The sequence below is a fragment of the Sinohyriopsis cumingii genome, chromosome 6, assembly GCF_028554795.1.
Source record: "Sinohyriopsis cumingii isolate HCF-2022 chromosome 6, ASM2855479v2, whole genome shotgun sequence".
In the NCBI taxonomy this organism is placed as follows: Eukaryota; Metazoa; Mollusca; class Bivalvia; order Unionida; family Unionidae; genus Sinohyriopsis; species Sinohyriopsis cumingii.
In genome coordinates, this window is record NC_142966.1 from 62,562,228 (window position 1) to 62,582,180 (window position 19,953).

The following is a 19,953-nucleotide window of genomic DNA, read 5'->3' on the forward strand; positions in this document are numbered from 1 at the left end:
GGATTTTTAACGTAGCTTTAACAATTTTTCAGTCAAATCGCTATGATGTCTGCAGTGTGGCAGTTGATAGTGATGTCTAGCACTGGGGCATCATGCAGCAGACATGCAGCATGATGTCCCACCCAGTCACGTTATCCTAACACCAGGTTGACCAGTCCTAACACTAACCTCTTAATGCTGAGCGCCAAGCGAGGCAGCTGTTAGTACCATTTTTGTATGTCTTTGGTATGACTCAGCCGGGAATTGAACCCACGACCTTCTGCATCCGAGGCAGACGCTCTTCCCACTAGGCCAATGGAGCGGTCTGGCCATAATGTAAAGACTAGGGCCATAAAATGGGCAGTGCCATATACAGCCGCATATAATTCAGCTCTAACTTGAAGCAACACTGATAGAAATGTCGGCTGATCTTGGTGTACATTGCTTGTTCCACTGATCAGGCCTAACAAACTGCACAGAGCCAGATCTGCTGGCGCATAACAATCAACACATTACATACCAGCATATCTTGGTCTGTGCAGCTTTTGGTTGGAACCAACATGTATGTCAGCATACATGATAGCAGGCATGAATACTTGTTTGCTGAGCCAAGTTTGAAACATAAACTCTGATTAATGATTTTTCACTTTATCTTATTAATGAATAACCTGCCTCATGTAGGTTAGTCATGGCAAATAATTTTCCAAGAAATCTCATCAATTGAAGGTTTTTAATGATCATATTACATGATCAATACAGTAATACCAAGCTCTACAAACAAAGGAAAGGTATGGGTATCATTTACATACATCCAGATTTTCTAACAATATTTTGAAATGGCAGATCAAGTGTTGTGATGTGATTTGGATTTTTAACATAGGTTTAAAAAAAATTATTCAGTCATATCGCTACAATGTCTCAAATGTGGCAGTTTATAGTGATGTCTAGCACTGGGGCATCATGCTGCAGACATGTAGCATGATGTCCCACCCAGTCACATTATCCTGACACCAGGCCAACCAGTCCTAACTCTAATCTCTTTATGCAGAGAGCTCTACAAAGGAAGGTATGGTTATCATTTACATACACCCAGATTTGCTAATAATATTTTGAAATGGCAGATCAAAACTGGTCCTGTGCATGAACCAGATCAATGAGTGTTAACAGCATAAGGACTCCGACTGAAAGGTATACTATGTGATGGTATACTATGTGACTACAAAATGCAAAGACAGAGCCTGACTTGCAGGAGAATAAACATGGCAATTTGACCAAAGTCCAACGTTTATCAATATAATGACATTAATATATACAAACTTAAAGCAAATGAAAGTGAAGCATTATATTTCTTTGCTAAATAAAATGCCTCCCTTATTTTATTTCCCATCAAAAATGCAAAGAAGATAATCAATTTAAAACAGATGATGTTAAGTCCCTCAAACTTTTCAAATGATTTGAAATATGCAATGGCGATATTTATCCCTGCAAATATAGCTTTGTTTTTTCATAGCTTATACTGAACTTTTTAGTGCATGTTTATTTTTTTAAACAATAAGTGCTTTGTTTTAGTAGGGTTACAAATGTAGTCATAAATAATCTCATGACCTAAATACAACATTTGTGTACTTTATGCAGTTGATCTTGTTTGCACTGCCTGAAGAAAAGCTCAACCTCTGAGTCAGTAATGCTTAATTCTACTACGGATCAGCCTAGGTTGGTTTAATGTTTTGTGTCCTTAGACAATGTACTTTACTGTGTCCCAATAACCTACTCATGCTGCCATGCAATAAAACAAAAAACCAAATCTATTATAGATGATAAAAATGTTCAGCCATATTCAAGTATCTTAAATTAATATGGAAATTAATGCTACAGATTACCAAGTTTATTATCTGCACATGACTACAAGGATAAAAGACAAATGAAAAACCAACATGCAATGACAAGACTTCACATTAATTTTGGTAGAATGGCTACTTCGTACAGACCCTCAACAGGTAATCTGACCCTATATGCATTTCGTTAATGTTTCATTTACATCTGAAATGCATTTAAAATTCATATAATCTGCAATACAATTTCACTGAATTGTAGTCATCATTTCATTATTTTTCTTTTTATGTCTCATAATTGTAATCAGATTCAATGCTTATCAATTCAGTACCTCATTTCCTTTTTCATCCATTTGGAATAAAATAAAAATGCATTTTTATAAGCTAGGTTTTATGCTGTCAAAAGTGTTACAGAATGTAAACTTTGCCTTTTCATATCAGGGATTACTGATGCTATACCTTTAAATAGCAAATAATTAAAATGTAACAAGCAGTATCAAATTTACAATATACAAAAATATAACCACTGCTGCGATAAATGCAACAAAACAGTTGTACGATATGTCAGGCTTTTTAAAAAATAATTTATTCAAATAAAAATTGTACAGATACAGGCACTAGTGATGATAATGCCATCATATCATTAGCTTTTTAAAACAGATCATCATGAAATATACTCAAGTTTTGTTTCATTTTCATTTATCATTCTTCTGTGTTTCACTTTTGCGATCATTGTTTTCTTCAAAATATATTCATCATCTCACTTGAGTTTATTCATCATTCCACTGTAAAATTACTCATGTTAAGGTTTGTATTGCATAGAATGACATTTCTCATCATGTTAAGGTCTGTATTGCAAAGGATGACATTTCTTATCATGTTACGGTCTGTATTGCATAGGATGACATTTCTTATCATGTTAAGGTCTGTATTGCATAGGATGACATTTCTTATCATGTTAAGGTCTGTATTGCATAGGATGACATTTCTTATCATGTTATGGTCTGAATTGCATAGGATGACATTTCTTATCATGTTAAGGTCTGTATTGCATAGGATGACATTTCTTATCATGTTAAGGTCTGTATTGCATAGGATGACATTTCTTATCATGTTAAGGTCTGTATTGCATAGGATGACATTTCTTATCATGTTAGTCTGTATTGCGTAATATGACATTTCTTATCATGTTAAGGTCTGAATTGCATAGGATGACATTTCTTATCATGTTAAGGTCTGTATTGCATAGGATGACATTTCTTATCATGTTATGGCCTGTATTGCATAGGATGACATTTCTTATCATGTTAGGTCTGTATTGTATAGGATGACATTTCTTATCATGTTATGATCTGTATTGCATAGGATGACGTTTCTTATCATGTTAAGGTCTGTATTGCATAGGATGACATTTCTTATCATGTTATGGTCTGAATTGCATAGGATGACATTTCTTATCATGTTAAGGTCTGTATTGCATAGGATGACATTTCTTATCATGTTAAGGTCTGTATTGCATAGGATGACATTTCTTATCATGTTAAGGTCTGTATTGCATAGGATGACATTTCTTATCATGTTAAAGTCTGTATTGCATAATATGACATTTCTTATCATGTTAACGTCTGAATTGCATAGGATGACATTTCTTATCATGTTAAGGTCTGTATTGCATAGGATGACATTTCTTATCATGTTATGGTCTGTATTGCATAGGATGACATTTCTTATCATGTTACGGTCTGTGTTGCATAGGATGACATTTCTTATCATGTTAAGGTCTGTATTGCATAGGATGACATTTCTTATCATGTTATGGTCTGTGTTGCATAGGATGACATTTCTTATCATGTTAAGGTCTGTATTGCATAGGATGACATTTCTTATCATGTTATGGTCTGTATTGCATAGGATGACATTTCTTATCATGTTACGGTCTGCATTGCATAGGATGACATTTCTTATCATTCACCAGGTCTAGAATATTTCTCTTCCTGAACACATTTCTGTACCAGTCTACCACATGAATCATCATTGGTGAATTCTGAGAAATCAATACCTTAATACTGACAACTTTCTCTCACGATCATTTGCATCAGATTCAAGACTGCTGTGGAATCGACATCGATGACTGGAAAAGAAAAGAAACAAGGACATTACTTTGTCATCTAAATATCCTATGACATTATGGCATGATTAAAATTAATAAAATTATCTGTGGAAGTTTCATACAAAATTCATAAACTATCTGGCATTTTCATTTCAGACAAACTGCCACGGCTTCCAGTCAATTTCATTAAGTTTTTGTTCCACTTCTTCACACACACACACACACACACACCCACCCACACATGCACTTACAAAAACAACATTTTGATCCCAAAAATGGCTGTTAAAAGCACCTCTACTAACAATATCACTCTTTATGGCCTTGTCTGTCAAATCAAGCTCTGGTCTAATTTGATTCTTCATCCCAGGTTACCGCTAATCTCTATATGAAATAAGCAAGTGTGCGATTTAATACGAGTACATAAGGAATTATAATACACTGCAGTATATTGCCAGAATAAACCAGCTGAAGATTTTTAACTTAACATAGTGCTATCAAACAAAAATTGAAAAATTAAGTATACTGATAATTAAGAAAAATAATGCTCATTAAATACACAAGATTTCATAATTTTTTTGTTTTGATCTATTAAATATCGTTGGCAAGGAACAAAAATAGAATGAGCCTATCCTAGTTGTCACAGAGAAGGGGAGTATAAGAGCAAAGTCATTTTAATACACTGAAACACCACACAAAGGGGAGGGTATCATTAGAGTTATTATAATACACAGAAACTAATGCTGGCTGTCCAACTTACTGTACAAAGCGGAGAGTTTCTCCATACATCTTGATGGGGTCGGGCACATGGTCCCTCTCCATAACATAAGCACACTGGATAAAGTTAAGAGCAGCCTCCATCAACAGTAGATGCTTCTGAAGAACATCAAGCTGAAACAACAACAAATACATTTCTACAACTGTGATGGGACTACTCCTGAACGTCAAATCTTAACTTGCATAATGTGACAAAAATCTACTGTTTTCATCTATAGCAAATAAAAACATTACAACATTATATATATATATATATATATATATATATATATATATATATATATATATAGACACACACACACACACACACACACAATTGTGCAAAATTACTCCAAAAGGTCAAGTTTCTTCATCTGTGTGTCGGTGCCTCAATATGTCTCTTGTAATGTGAACTTTATCTACAGTGACTGGGGAAGAGTCATATCTGACAATGTTTTAGGAGAATGAGCAAATGACAGCAAAGGTGTTGAATTCTGGATATAACTCCCTGGAGAAAGAGAGGATGGGAGTCAAATGTCACATAAAATTGTCCTTGTAAACTGAATTATGCTGACACCGATTGATGCAAGGTAGTAATATTGTATACGCTGTGTGAGGATTAGTATGTTTTGAATCCTGCAAGCAATAAAGGGGGCTGAGGAAAAAAGGTCCTGATATTTGTCATGGCTTCCATCTCTAGCTTTATACTTTTGTTATAATTTAGATTACAAACTCCAATGCTAAACAAAATGTATATGTGTGGAGCTGAGCTGAATCTCAATGTTCATTTTTTTTTTCAACTTTTAGCAAGAACCGAAAATATTAATTTCAAATTTAAGATCAATCTAGTATATATTAACATGGGAATTTATATGAATATATCTCAATGATTTCCATTTCAGATATAATATACATTGTGTCTAGTGTAATTGGTGGAGGAAGAACATGAGAAAACCACAGTAAGAACCACCAAGCCACAGGAAGCTATTGTCAAGCCTTGTCACATATACATCTTGGCCAAGCCCAAGACTTGAACCCAAGTGGAATCGTCAAAGTGTTTCAATACCCTATGCAACAAACAGTAAACATAAAGATCCATGCTTCACATCAGCATTAAAAACAATGCAACGTATCTTTACCAACTACCTCCAGAGAAGAAACAAATTTGGCTGTGCAAAGTGAGCTTGCTCCTTATGTATGCTAAAATGTATAGATGAAATGAAAGTAAGAGAAAATGTACTTGTGAAGACTACTTGTCTAAGGGGCAATAACATTATCTAATATTGAATGTATCATATCTACACACACACACACACATATGTTTGTGTATATATATATATATATATATATATATATATATATATATATATATATATATATATATATATATATATGCATTAGGCAATGGCAGTTCAGGGTATGTTGCTTATTATTTCTAACAAGCTGCAAACACACAAGGTACTAGGTCTGTGCAGAACATTATGTGCTTGCAGATTTGGCTCTGTGCAGTCTTCAGCTGGATTTGACTTATTAGCAAGTAGACAGTATTTCATACCAGCTAGCACTTCACTAATAAGCATACCATGATATTTCCAGTGATATATTAAGGATAAGTATGCCATGATACTTCCAATGATACATTAAGGATAAGCATACCATGATATTTCCATTGATATATTAAGGATAAGTATGCCATGATACTTCCAATGATACATTAAGGATAAGCATACCATGATATTTCCATTGATATATTAAGGATAAGTATGCCATGATACTTCCAATGATACATTAAGGATAAGCATACCATGATATTTCCATTGATATATTAAGGATAAGTATGCCATGATACTTCCAATGATACATTAAGGATAAGCATACCATGATATTTCCATTGATATATTAAGGATAAGTATGCCATGATACTTCCAATGATACATTAAGGATAAGCATGCCATGATATTTACAATGATACATTAAGGATAAGTATGCCATGATATTTACAACAATACTTTGTGAAAGAATATAGATCAAAGCAATCCTGGTGCAACAATTAAATCTGTAAAATCTGAAAAATTGAAACTGGCAACCTATGCTCTCAAAGAACAAAATGGTGATCTTTTGATGATATTTTTACAATCATTGTGGCCTCCAAGAAAAAATTATCTCTGTCTCTTACTGACAAAAAAGCAAATGAAAATTTGCTTTTATTCTTACTGTAGAGTCTGCATGAGATTTCGATTCTTTGGCCCTGGCATAGTAAATCTCATAGGATTCCAACCTGAAAAAGTGAAAACAAGTTGGGTGTACAAAGAAACACACACACACACACACATTTTGTTTGGGCTACACAGATACATGCTCAAAGAGACATTTGGTCTGGGGTACAGTGATAGATAATATACACACAATACTAAGTTCTTGATCAAGATAAAACCGTGTCAGCGTTTCCTCTTTAATGCACAAATGAGTGTTGCAGGGAAAAATTCAATGTCGCTCCAAATGTCATTTCTGCTGAAATTAGCCCATGTTTGCATTAGTGACTGCAAAATTGGAAAAAGCAATCAAACACTTCAGATGATAATTCATATCAGCTATAACAGCAAATTTGGAGATTGAATATTGTCAATTTGTGATCATTGAAAATTGTCTTTTTGTGTTTCCAATTTGCAGTACAAGTCACTGTCTGCTGTTAATGTAACAAATTTTCAAGACTGAATAGAGATTTAAAAAATGAACTAAATTTTTGACAAAAGAAAATGTGCAGAAATATTTAATTTAGCACCCAAAAAAATATTAGCTCATAAGAGAAAACTCATGGAGACAAACAGGAAATTATCAAACAAAACACTGGTAAATCATAGATAAAAACAAAAGTTAAATGACAGGAACATCAAGAATGGAAACTTTCAATAAAGCAACCCTTGAATGGTAAACCAAGTATATTATTTCCGCAATAATAAGATCACATCTTGATCAAATCTGCATCAGGTTTGAAGGCTATGATGGAAAAAAAAGAGATCACAACCTGATTAAATTTGCATCAGGGTTTTAGGCTATGAAACAATATCCCATAATATTTAGGCTATGAAAGCAATGACCCATAATAAGACCACTCCAATATTTTGCTCATTTTTGCAGCTAAATCTGTGGGCTTATCATGGGAGAAATACTGTATAAGAATAAAATATGCAAAACTGATAAGCCATTCGAGGATACAAACCTGAGGATACAAAATGTAATAAAAAATGTCATGCTCTGCCTTTAAATCACTTTCACCAAACATGTGTTACATATAAAAACTTAAGAGCTGACCATTACACTAAGCTTCTTCCATACTTTATATTTTGTTGATATTACCAAAATTACTATTTCCTGATAGAAATTCTTTTAAGATAATGGGATAAGTAATATGTATAATCTCTTGGATATAACTAAATGCATCCAAGATTCTTGATGATATAAACCCATTTACCAATGTTATAGAAATAGAATGAGAAATAGTCTCTTGATCTAGACTGGTAACAAGTTCAGCCAATTAGATTTGATGCAAGGCATGTGACTGATACGGGCACAGAACCTGTCTATGACAATGATATTGTAAGCTTTTATACCAAGGTGGAGCAAAATCTTACTGGAGTTCAGTCTCTAGAGTGGTAACAAGCTGGGCCAATCAAAAAAAGATTAACTAATTAATATAAACAGATCTTGTTCTTAATTAAACTCATTCAACATCTTGATAATATAACAGGTGTGATCAAATTCTGATCAGAAACATAATTGCCAGTGTTCAGATGCAAGGTCAGGTCATGTGTGAATCTTACTCGTGATCATACTCATCCAGAATCTTGATGACAAAGATCTATCTACTAAGTTTGATCAAAACCCTATCAAAAATGCAGTCTCAGGAATGATAACAAAATATTGACCAAGCTGATGCAAGATCACTTTGTAAATGTACATGAGTCTCACTCGTATTTAAAATTATCCGGTATCTTGTCCTTATTGGCCTTGAAGTTTGACATACTGCCTGTCCAGCAGTTAGAAATCTGTCAACCATTTGCAAGATCATCTCATTAATATGTGTAGATCTAACTCAGAACAAAACACATCATAAATCTTTATGAAATAAGTCTGTTTACCAAGTCTGACAAAAATATGATCAGAAATTGAGCCGCTAAGTGCTGACAAGCACAGCCAATCAGATGCAAAATCATCTCATTAACATGCATGTGCTCTTGCTCAAAACTGCACTCATCCATAATCATGATGATTTCAGCCTATTTACCAAGTTTAATCAAAACTGGATGAGAAATATCAGATGCAGCATCAACTAATTAATATGCATGTATCTAGCTCATTTTCAAAATCATGATCAAAACTGGATCAGATATATTGCCATCAGGGTGGTAACAAGATCAGCTATCACATGCAAAACCGGATCATTAATAGGCATGGACCTTGCTCATTACTAAACTCATCTGAGATTTTGATTTGATTTGAAACTGACTAGCAATATGGATTAATAAGCTATTGTTAAAGACAGACAATAAGGTTATTGGCATTATGGTCAGGAGAACACAAGAAATTGTTGAAAAATTAGGAAAATGAAATGTACTCTCCAAATGAAACTTATAAGATTAAAACTCTTTTGATCAGCATCAATATTAATAATGCTAGGTCAGCATAAAATGAAGTCTACCTTACCACATACTGACAACTATTTTCACAGCAAAAGGATACAGATAAAGACCTCCAATTGATGTCATCATTAAATAATTACTCAACTGTCATCTTTTTGTCCTATACTACTGTAAAAAGGACTTTAAAGAAAACCAACAATGTACTGTAAAATTAGCAGATGCCAGCTAGACTGATATACAATGCCTGAGTTAGGTATCACAGCCAGCTGTATGTATCTAAAGGGACACAAGTAAACTATAAATTCTATTTGAAACTTCATGATAAATTCCATCAAGATGTATTTGATTAAACCATCCATCCCACCCTATCTTTCAAAACTCTATGGGCTAGGATGAAATGTCTGGACACTTACTTGCCATCCTCGGGCCAGTGTGCCAGCCTGGGTGGCCAGCCAGCTTGACCTTTAACCTGGGGTGATGCCTCCAGTCTAGAAGGGGTGGAGCTGGGAGGTAAGTGGGCCATACCATTTTGCTGAAGTGGCTCAGCCACAACAGTTGGAGGCTGCAACAAAATTAAGATGGATGAAATAACATGAAACCCATGTGGGCATGACATTGCTCGCTTGGCTGAAACTGCCAAACAGTCCAGTAACAAACAGTTGACCAAGAAATCTGAGTCAACAGGATCTTTCATGCAGAAAATTCTTCCAATGATGTCTTGTGCTTTTATTAGAACAAATTCTTCCTTGCTTTCAATATCTTCATCTGATCAGCATTATTTGTCCAGTATTTAAGATTTTTATGATAAAAGGCTTTCAGTCCAAGTTGGTCAAATTCTGTTCAGTTGTTTTCTGAGGTAAAGTAGTTGAAATGTTTTATATGTGTGGTAATGACAGCCATATATATGATGGTGGACAGTATCTATGTTCATAACCTGAAACCCCTCAAGCCAGTATGCCTTTTGTAAAATTTTATCAATTTCTGTCAGTGGTTTTTAATAAGTTCTTTAAAGAGTTTCTATTTACCAAAAGTGACCGCATCTGATGGAACAATTGGCATGACTAATATAAATATTTAAGGTCTTCAAGATAGGATTTTTTAGAACAATTTTTGTCAAAATCCTGTTCCACAGATTCTGAGAATTAAAGCCATAGTTAGTACTGGTGACTAAATACAGGTCTGCTTTGATATCTCATGCACAACAGGATTTAACATCACAGACTGCACCATCAGCAAGGGAATGAGTTTCCGAGGGAACTAAAGAAACAAGAAAGAGACAAAAACCCGAAGGGGGGGGGAATCGATCGAGAAACTGGGATTTTTATTGGCTGAATACTTGTTTTATAATTGCACTGGGTTTAACAGTCGATAAAGAACTTTTTCTACTTTTATGTATTACCTTTATTTTCAAGATACCCAACGTATGAAAGATCCTTATAAACACAGGCCAATAGGTTTCACCAAGATTCACATCTATGCAAAAACCACTGTGCATTATGTCTTTGCTTCTTAGTGTTGTTGATTCACAAGGAAATGAGATTTTTTTCAAAAACTAGGGACATTCATTTGTGAAACAACCATGAACATCTTAACTCAATTTTTGTATTGTTCTATTAAAAAAATATTGAAGCCATGACTTCATTGTGTGCTAAAATGTTTGGAACTTGCTTCTCCATAATAACTGCATTTGTGAAACAGCTTTATATTCACCAAGTGATCATTTTGCTTGGTTGCATTACCCTTTGGATAGATTTCTGAAACAGTAGACCTATTACTTACAAAATAATATTTTTAACAGTGTTTGATTGAACAAATGAATTGAGGTGACCCGACACACGACTGTGACCTCTAGCTCTTATGCAGGTAGAATTTGCATGCATTTTAACTCTTCTTTAATTCCCTCTCCTTTATCTGATTTGATACAATTATGCTGGCCACCATAATTGCCCTGAAAATGGCCAAAAATTTAAAAAAAACAATAGCAACACATTTTTGGGCAATAACCAACATTTTTTTCATGAAACAATATACAAGTACCAAGGTTTCATTTACCAATTTTTATAAACAACTTTTGGGGGTATTTTCAAGCCAAATAATTGGGATCCATGCCTGACCTAGTGTTATGAGCAGATTCAGGAGTTATTAAGGCTCAAATTATTAAGGGAGTGAGTATGATGGCAGGTATAGATCCGTTTGTTAAATGAATGAAAGCCCTTCATGCCCAGATGCTTTTATAACATCAGGTCCAATTCTGTTCAGCAGTTTGAAAGAAAGAGTTTTTATAAGCATTCAATTTTTGGCAAGGTAGCCTACTCAATGGAGGAACACAAACTTGTATCAAGTGTCAAGCCCATTATATGAGAATGATTTCTGCCAAACTTGATTGAATTATGTTTAACAGTTTTTAAGATGAATCATTAAAAGACTGTTCTATATTTAGTAATGGCAGCCATATTTGATGGGATTTGGAAAAAAATACCTGAAAGGCCTTCATGCCAGTATAATTTCTATCATGTTTGGCCAAACTGTTAGCACTTTTCTAATAAGCTGTTCTATTTTTTCTATTTTACGTAACTGGCACCATCTCTGATTACTGGTCAGCAAAATTTATACACTAAAAAGCCCTTTGTTCAAAGACTTGTCCAATTCACTTTTGAGAAGTCCTTTATATGATATTCTAGTCGTTCTATTATTTTTAGGAAAGGCAGCTTTCTTGGATGGCAAACTGACATAATTTGCCTAAACGTGAAAGACTTTCATGTCAGTTTGGTATAAATGTGTCTAATGTTGTTGTTTTTTTTTCTTCAAAAAATTGATAGCAAGATAGAAAATGTCAATGGACAACAAACGATGAGCAATACACAATGGACATGGGGCTGTCCCCTAAGTTTAATCAGCCTTACATGCAGGTGAGCAAAATTGTGTTGAGATTGCAATGACATAAAATGTCACAAAATTCAATGCTCTGTCACATACCAACACATTTAGTAACAACCTTTTCGAAGTTTCTTTATAATCTACGCCTAAACTGCTATGAATAAAGCAGTGAGCACAATTTTTATTAACAAAATTCATATATATACACACACAAAATTTCAACATCTGTATTTAAAAACAAATTGTGTGCATGGACAAGTGCATCACTACAATAACATACCGAGATGCATCCATACATAAAGTTGCATGAACCTGTAGTGGGTATGTGAGAAAGCTTGCAAGTAACTTCTCGTGCATCTTCACTAGCCAAGGTTCTGATAACTCTATCTACACCTTGGCATATCGAGCAGATATTTCAGAGCATCAGGTCTGTGAGTTTCAAGCCACTGCATCTGATCAAAATTGAGTTGTTCAAATTTGATCACTGATCCGACATGATTGGGAGGTGGGGAGCACACAACTTGAATGGACTGATAAATAAGCAATTTTCCATCAAGTTCTGAACTGTGATACATCACATCCAATTTTTACCTTTCACTCAAATACACCTGTAATGACTTTACTCTGGTAAATACTTTCGATGCTGTACTTACAAAGTATCCTTTCTAGGTCAATTGCAACCACCATTTTGGCAGATTACAAGGCACTACGCTATCTGTTGGTTAGTTGGCATTATATACTAAGGGAGGCAACAAATGAACTGTAATAGATGTTGCAAGGACAAAGCTCCAATACAGCTGTTCGATCCACCAAGGTCTAGATATGATTATCTGAACCTTGGCTAACCAAGATGCTTCTCATGGGTCAGTGGTTCTTCCCGGGGTTTTCCAGGATTCTTCCTCCACCAGTTATACTAGCCACCATGTATAGCCTATCCTGTGCTGAAAAATGGCAGTAAATCCTACAACAACAACAAAAAGCATGAACCTGTAAATTTAATGCCTGGAAAACTGACCAAAATGCAAAAATTAACCAAACATACCAAAGGACTACTTGACAGAATGGATGAACAAGTATATTTCTGTATGCACCTTCTACATTCATGAAAGGGCATACAACAATACAGAGTAAGTTTAAGTCATATTTACAACCACTTGCAACTTGTATAATCTTTAGGAAATAGAACTTTTTCAAGAAATAACAGTACAAAGAAATAAAGGAACAAAATTATGACTGCCAGTAATAGTGCTTGCCTTGCTGGAGACTTTGGATGTAACTTTTTCTCATCGATAGAAAAACAATGCAAGTTCTAAACTGATGGATCACATCCATTACTAAGCAGTCTCAAGACTGAATATGCTGTGACTTTTTGCTGGCAGCATTTCAACTGAGAAAACAATTATACCATGAAACTGTCACAAGATTTACTTTGTAGAAAAAAGGTCCTGTTTCTTTAAGGTATCCTTGGGATGTGTACCATATTTAACACATTTACCCCTGCCAACGAGTTTATGTGGCAGTAGTAGCCTACTGCCGAGCTCTGTAGTATCAAGGTCATGTAAGATACACTAAAGTGGGTGGTATTATAGAAAGGTAGACTGATGTAGCTCTACAATGATACCAAATAATCTGGAAGTTCTAGTTGCACTACAAAATACAGACGGAAAAACCTTGTTTTTGGATCCGATTTTTTTTCACCCAAAATGGTCGGAATCCAATTTTGTGTCCAGATTTTAGACTTTTTGGTCTCAGACCTATGGCAGACCAGTATGAACTGCAAACAGACAGATGAACCTTTGCAAAAAGTAGGATAAGATGGGCATTTGGAATAAAGAGTATTCTTGATATGAAAATACTCAAATTTCAGGCAAAAATGACAAAAACCTCCAGGGGTTAATGTGTTAAATAAAAAAACGGTATGTTGTCTGCACTTGTGTATAAAAAGCACATTAATATAATGAAATCGAAACTAATTTAGGTCATTACTCATTATAAGCAACCCTGGTCCTGACTGTCTGTCTCCATGACAGAAGTTGAACTTAACACATGCTCTTTTAGAAATATCACTCATAAATGTTTCCATGCTAAAGAAATTACAGCTTATGGCAGACAGCTGTTTGGCAGTGACGCCTGATATATAGCAAGCTTGCATATTCGCTTCTTCAAACCTGAATCCTGAATTTATCAAGAAGCACTTTTATAAACTACCAACAGTAAAAAAAAAAAAAAAACAGGATACAGCTCATAAAACAAAATTTACATGTTTGCTTAAGTGCAAGTCAAGTCTGCATTTATAAAAGAGTTGAGAGCATTCTCTAATTACATCAGTAAATCAACCTTATGATATGCTAGGCTTTATGTCTACTTATACTGGGCTTAATATCTTTTATAAACTGGCCTTCATATAAACTGAACCAAAAGCAGTACTTGGAGTTAAGGGGCAGAAAAAGGCAGGTTTCTTTTAAGTTTATATTTTCTGGATCAGTTCTGTCACTTGAACATCAATCTTGTCTTACCTATTGAAGATTATAGTCAGCATCAACTCACTTACCCCACCACATCAAAATAATCACATACCCAGGAATAGCTATCATACATTATAGATTACAATGTAATTATTTTCTTAGAAGAGGTTGGGACTGTGAATAAACTCTTTTCTAGTAATTATCCAAAGCTGATGAACTTACTTTTTTTTTTAAATATGCATACACATGTTTCAAACAACAGTGAAAAACTCTAACAAAAATTAACAGATTTATTATTAAGGTTTATTGCATCATAGTTCACACCGTATGACAGTAGTGATGGACTTTATTCTGTACAAATATGGTAAAATATGGACAGGTAAACAGGTCTGATGTATTTATGGTGAGTTACCAGAAATTACCACACCTACAGGGTTTGTTCTAGGATTGATATGGGGGGGAAGCATTCCCCACTCATTTTCCTAGAAAAGGTGGGAATTTTCTAAATACATGAGCAATTTCATTGATAAATACAGGTACGGACTGAAAATTTAAAAAATATAAGAATTCAGCATTATTTGCTTTAAATGGGTGCAATTCTGGCAATAATGAGACTAAAACTGACCCTGCATTTAGCAAAGTATAACATGCATCCAAATACAAAATAAATAAACCCAGATCTGTTCAAGCATAATCTGCCTGCAGATGAGGATCTCTTGCTAACTGCATTGCTTTTATTACACTGTATCTGCTGGTGCACTAATTAATGGTACATGTACCTTTGAATCTACAATGTTTGCAAATGAATGTATCCATTACACCATTACTAAATAAATACATCAAAGACCAATATAATGGTTAGAATTTGACTATCTTGCAAGTAATTATTAAATGGTGTTTTGAATGCTGTACTTCAGTGCTTTTTCTCTATTCAGTTTGCACATAATCTCATCCATTTCTTTTCTAGTGCAACACAAATATATGAAAGAAAAGAGTTCTTTTGTCAATGTGTAACTACATGATAGTAACAGCAGTATTCGCAATAGATGCGTGTCAGATGCGTGTCAGTGTCTCCAGGAAATCTCTTTCTTGGACTGAAATGTTTCTTTCTTTGTTCCTATAAATAACCAGCATTACCATAATGTGTTCTGTTTACAATCTCAATGCCGATCAAGGTGCAGCAGACACCTCAAAGCAACAATCTGGAAAAGTCTTGATAACCTTTCTCAATCTGGTTAATGGCATAGAGATTAATTAATCCTACTGGAAGTCTGATATGGAAGTATTGATTTGTTTACTACTGATTTGCCAATGAAATGATAATTGAGGTTACTTAAGAATAAAACTATGTTGCTGTTCTTGTTGTTAGCACCATTTGTCAGCTATACATGATGGCCAGTTTAGGATGAACCCAGGAAAACCCTTGGAAGAACCAATGATCCATAGGTAGCTACTGGCAAGCTCTCTCACAAACACAAACTGGCCAAGCCTGAGACTCAAACCCACACAGACAGAGGTGATAAAACTACGTAGATAAGACTCAGATTGTTAAAATATTTGTCACTGCAATTCTGCATTCACCATACATACTTGCTTGTAAGCCAAGTCCAACTTCAACAATACAGACCCTGATTCGTCATCACATAATGAACAAGCAGATCTTGGTTGACGTTTTTTGTTCTACTCATTAATCCTAAGAATCTGCATTGACACAGATCTGCTGGCACATTATGCAATGACATATCTAAGTCTATGCAATAACATATCTAAGTCTATGCAGTTTTCAGTTGGATCCAACTTTCACACAAGAATAAACAGTACATTAAAATAATATTTGTGCATTTAATATTTTTTTATTTCCTAGCAGGTCACGCACCAAATTACAACAATTAAGGATAATGGCATTGAGTAAATATTAAGGTTATGAGAGGTAAGGACTGGTGAAATTTTAAAATTCAGCTCAACTGTTTCATCTATTCCTCTCTCTCATATATATTTAAATTTCTCCAACAAAACATCTACAGTCAAAGTATTTCTGAAGGCCGTTATTTTTTCAACATGTGTCACTGAAAATTAATTTTTTCCCCATAGCATAAAGTATGGTAACATCTGGACCTCCCCCCATTCAGGTATCTTTGGTATGTAAATGGCTTTGATGGTAAAGTTTACAAATGGTAGATACAGTGTTCTGATTGGTTTGGTATTGTATGGCATAGTCATGGAAGTAGTTTATATATCAACTGGAATTAAGTGCCTCACCCAAAGACACACAATGGAGTCCCACCCTGTCTAATCCCCATGTATATTTAATTTGCATTGTTTGTGAACTTTTTAAAATTTATTATATGCTATCTCGTTCATCTAGAAATTATTCATTTGTGCTGTTAAGATCTGAGCAGAATCAGTTGTATTAATGTTGTGTCCAGTTTATGACATTTGGGCTGGAATTTATTTATTCAAATTATTTAATTCAAGTTATTTTCTCTGGAAATAAAAAGTGCTTAAAAATAACATTCTTGAAATAAGAGACATGGATTTATAGTGAAATTCAAATAAGGTTACATTCTTGGATTATATTGTGATTCAACAAAAGACTGTTGGCAAATCAATACAACACAGGCAATCACAGGCACATCAACATTTCCAGCATTGGATTTATTCTGGAATACCACTAATGTTTATTCAGAACTTTAATTATTACAACTCGTGTTAGAAGTTCTAGGATTATTTGGAATTTAATTCTCAATACCATAAGTTCTTTTAACATTTTTTCACTTTTGAATTGTAGGGAAATAAATTATTTGTTGAATTTTTCAAAACTTGGTGGCTTTTTGCTCTTTCCTATTACTTAGTTTAAAACCATAGAGTTGTAATAAAAGGTCAATGCACCAGTCACCAAGTGACCTATAAAAAAAATTATGAAAGTAATTGGCATAACAGTGATGGTTGTGGGTTTGAAGTGTGTTAATTGGTTGGGCATTTGTTTTATAACAAGTGCTGAAAAAAATTCAAATAGTTTTTTGCTTCTCTGTATGAATTACTTTTATTTTTAAAACATTATGCAATTGAATATGGATACATTCTAGTGTTATTGTTGATTCAGTTGCTATCCTTAATCACATTTGTGAATGAATAGGTTAAAACAATGACTGACGTTAGATACTTTATTTTACTACCTTCATTATGTTACTGTTGTTGTTTTAGCATTTAACACCATTCATCAGCATAAGATAGGCTATACATACCGACCATAATAACCGATTGAGGATTATCCAGAAAAAACCCAGTAAAAGCGACCCATCCAAGGAAAGCTACTGACAGCTTTCTCAGTTACCAAGCATTGGCCTGAGACTTGAACCCATGCCAACAGAGGTGAGATGGCAGTGAATGGTAAAGGCTAGTGCTTTTGAACACTTGGCCACCTGGGGCCTCAAATATGTTAACAATGTAATACTATTTTTTTTTAAGTGTTCAATTTGTTAATTTTAAACAAGTTGACATGACATACAGCTGGGTAGAACTTGCACATCTTTCAACTCTGAAACCCTTTAACTGACTTGATACAAGATGTAATAATGTGATAATACAATATTAATTGATTGTAGCCATGCAACAAACACAGTCAAGAGATCAAACCAGTACCAGGAGCCATTTAGGTTCCCATGGAAATGCTCAAGGCATCACTGTAATGGTTTTTTATGCTTGAATATGAGACAGCATATGGCATTTATGATAATTACATTGAAATTGAATCAAAAGATTATACTGAAAACACGTATTTCACTTGACAGATGTATTTAGTTGGAATATATTTCATTTAGTATTGCCACCAGCAGGCATTAACAACATTTTAATTTGACCAAAATTTTGTTGTATATTGTTATTTACAATCAGAATTTTTTTCTTCCTCTTACAAGTTGCAAATTTCATGACGTTGATTCAAATTTCTGGTCACTAACTGCTGTTATGAAAAATAAAATGAGTGATAGATCAGGGCTTCATTTATCAATTGATAGCTAGTGACCCATATTAGCCTCAGTTTCAGTTGAATTATGACATAACAAGAGTAGGGATTATTGTTTGATCCCAGAAGTTAAAAAGCCTGACAAATATTTAAGTTCGATATTTATGTATTTAACTGGAAAAAAATAGCTGCATATGTGAACTACAGTTGGGAAAGAGCTGACAACCAAATTATGTCTGATGATTCATAAGAGGCTATAGACAGAAGAGAAAAGGAATAAGGTGACCATGACCTGTCACCAACATTGAATTTGGAAGGACTGGAAGCAAACAGGTTATGCAGGCATGCTGAGCAATGAATTTGATCATTCACTTGATTCTATGATGAAATTTGTTTTATCAGTATACCAGAACAAATTCTGTAATTTCTTACAAATTTTGTAATTTTATTTTTAAGAGAAAACGTATCATTCAAATGTCATGTTCAAATTCATCTTGTTTATGTAACTTGATTAAATTGTTATATTTTATATATGGTGGCTCATGTTGTTCTATTCAATATCTTTGCTCAGATCTGTTATTCCATCCTATAATTTATATTTTATAATTTACTCTATCTGGGCAATAACACTGGTCGATCACGTCCTAAATAATGACACCCAAACAAAAGGCCACATAACAAAGGCACCCCATAACAAATATAAATCAAAATATTACAATAACATTAAATTAAGATCCTTGTATTTTATACGAACGTTGAAACCTCTTTCCAGCTCTAACATGATTTTGTTTTTAAATCTTGATTTTATCTATGCAAAAAGAAACCTGCCTAGGTTAATGTAAGCTGATGTTTTGTTTGTACTAACAATAATATGCCATGTGGACTTTTAAACGAGTATGTTTTTCTTTTCTTTTTTTCCAGTCATCTTTACAATAAACAATGACTCTGGTCAAGAACTTTCAGTCTTAGAAGCAACAACTGAGGCAAAGGAGTTACGTCAGATCATATTGGATATGCATCATTTTGGTTCAAACAGCATAATATACGATACTTGCATTTTGTATTGTAACTCCAGCTAGATACATTATACATGCACAAGTGTACCCAAATCTAAGAGCATCTCCTTTGACTGTAAAACATTAATTTTTCGTCTCAGTATTACTGGGGTGCAGGCATGTGCATCAGTAGTAAACAGTAGCTGGTATTTTTGTTTTCTGATATTTTGTGCCAAGATCCCAAAGACAGCATGGATAGATATCAATCTCAAGTACAATAGTAGTGAAGGGGGCCACCCTAGCGACAATGGGAATTAGCATTACAGAGACCCCTGGGC

At 34.2% G+C, this 19,953-nt stretch overlaps 1 protein-coding gene across 1 annotated transcript in view; it reads right to left on the reverse strand.

Annotated features, from left to right (window-relative positions):
- Positions 1-19,953, reverse strand: part of LOC149797069 (uncharacterized) — a 243,610-nt gene that overhangs the window by 15,962 nt on the left and 207,695 nt on the right. Inside the window, exons 13-16 of the mRNA XM_089961743.1 lie at positions 9,728-9,876; positions 6,889-6,952; positions 4,679-4,809; positions 3,871-3,942 (exon numbers count right to left, since the gene is read on the reverse strand). Of these exons, the coding sequence (XP_089817869.1) occupies positions 3,871-3,942; positions 4,679-4,809; positions 6,889-6,952; positions 9,728-9,876 (416 nt within the window). The remainder of the gene's footprint in view (positions 1-3,870; positions 3,943-4,678; positions 4,810-6,888; positions 6,953-9,727; positions 9,877-19,953) is intronic.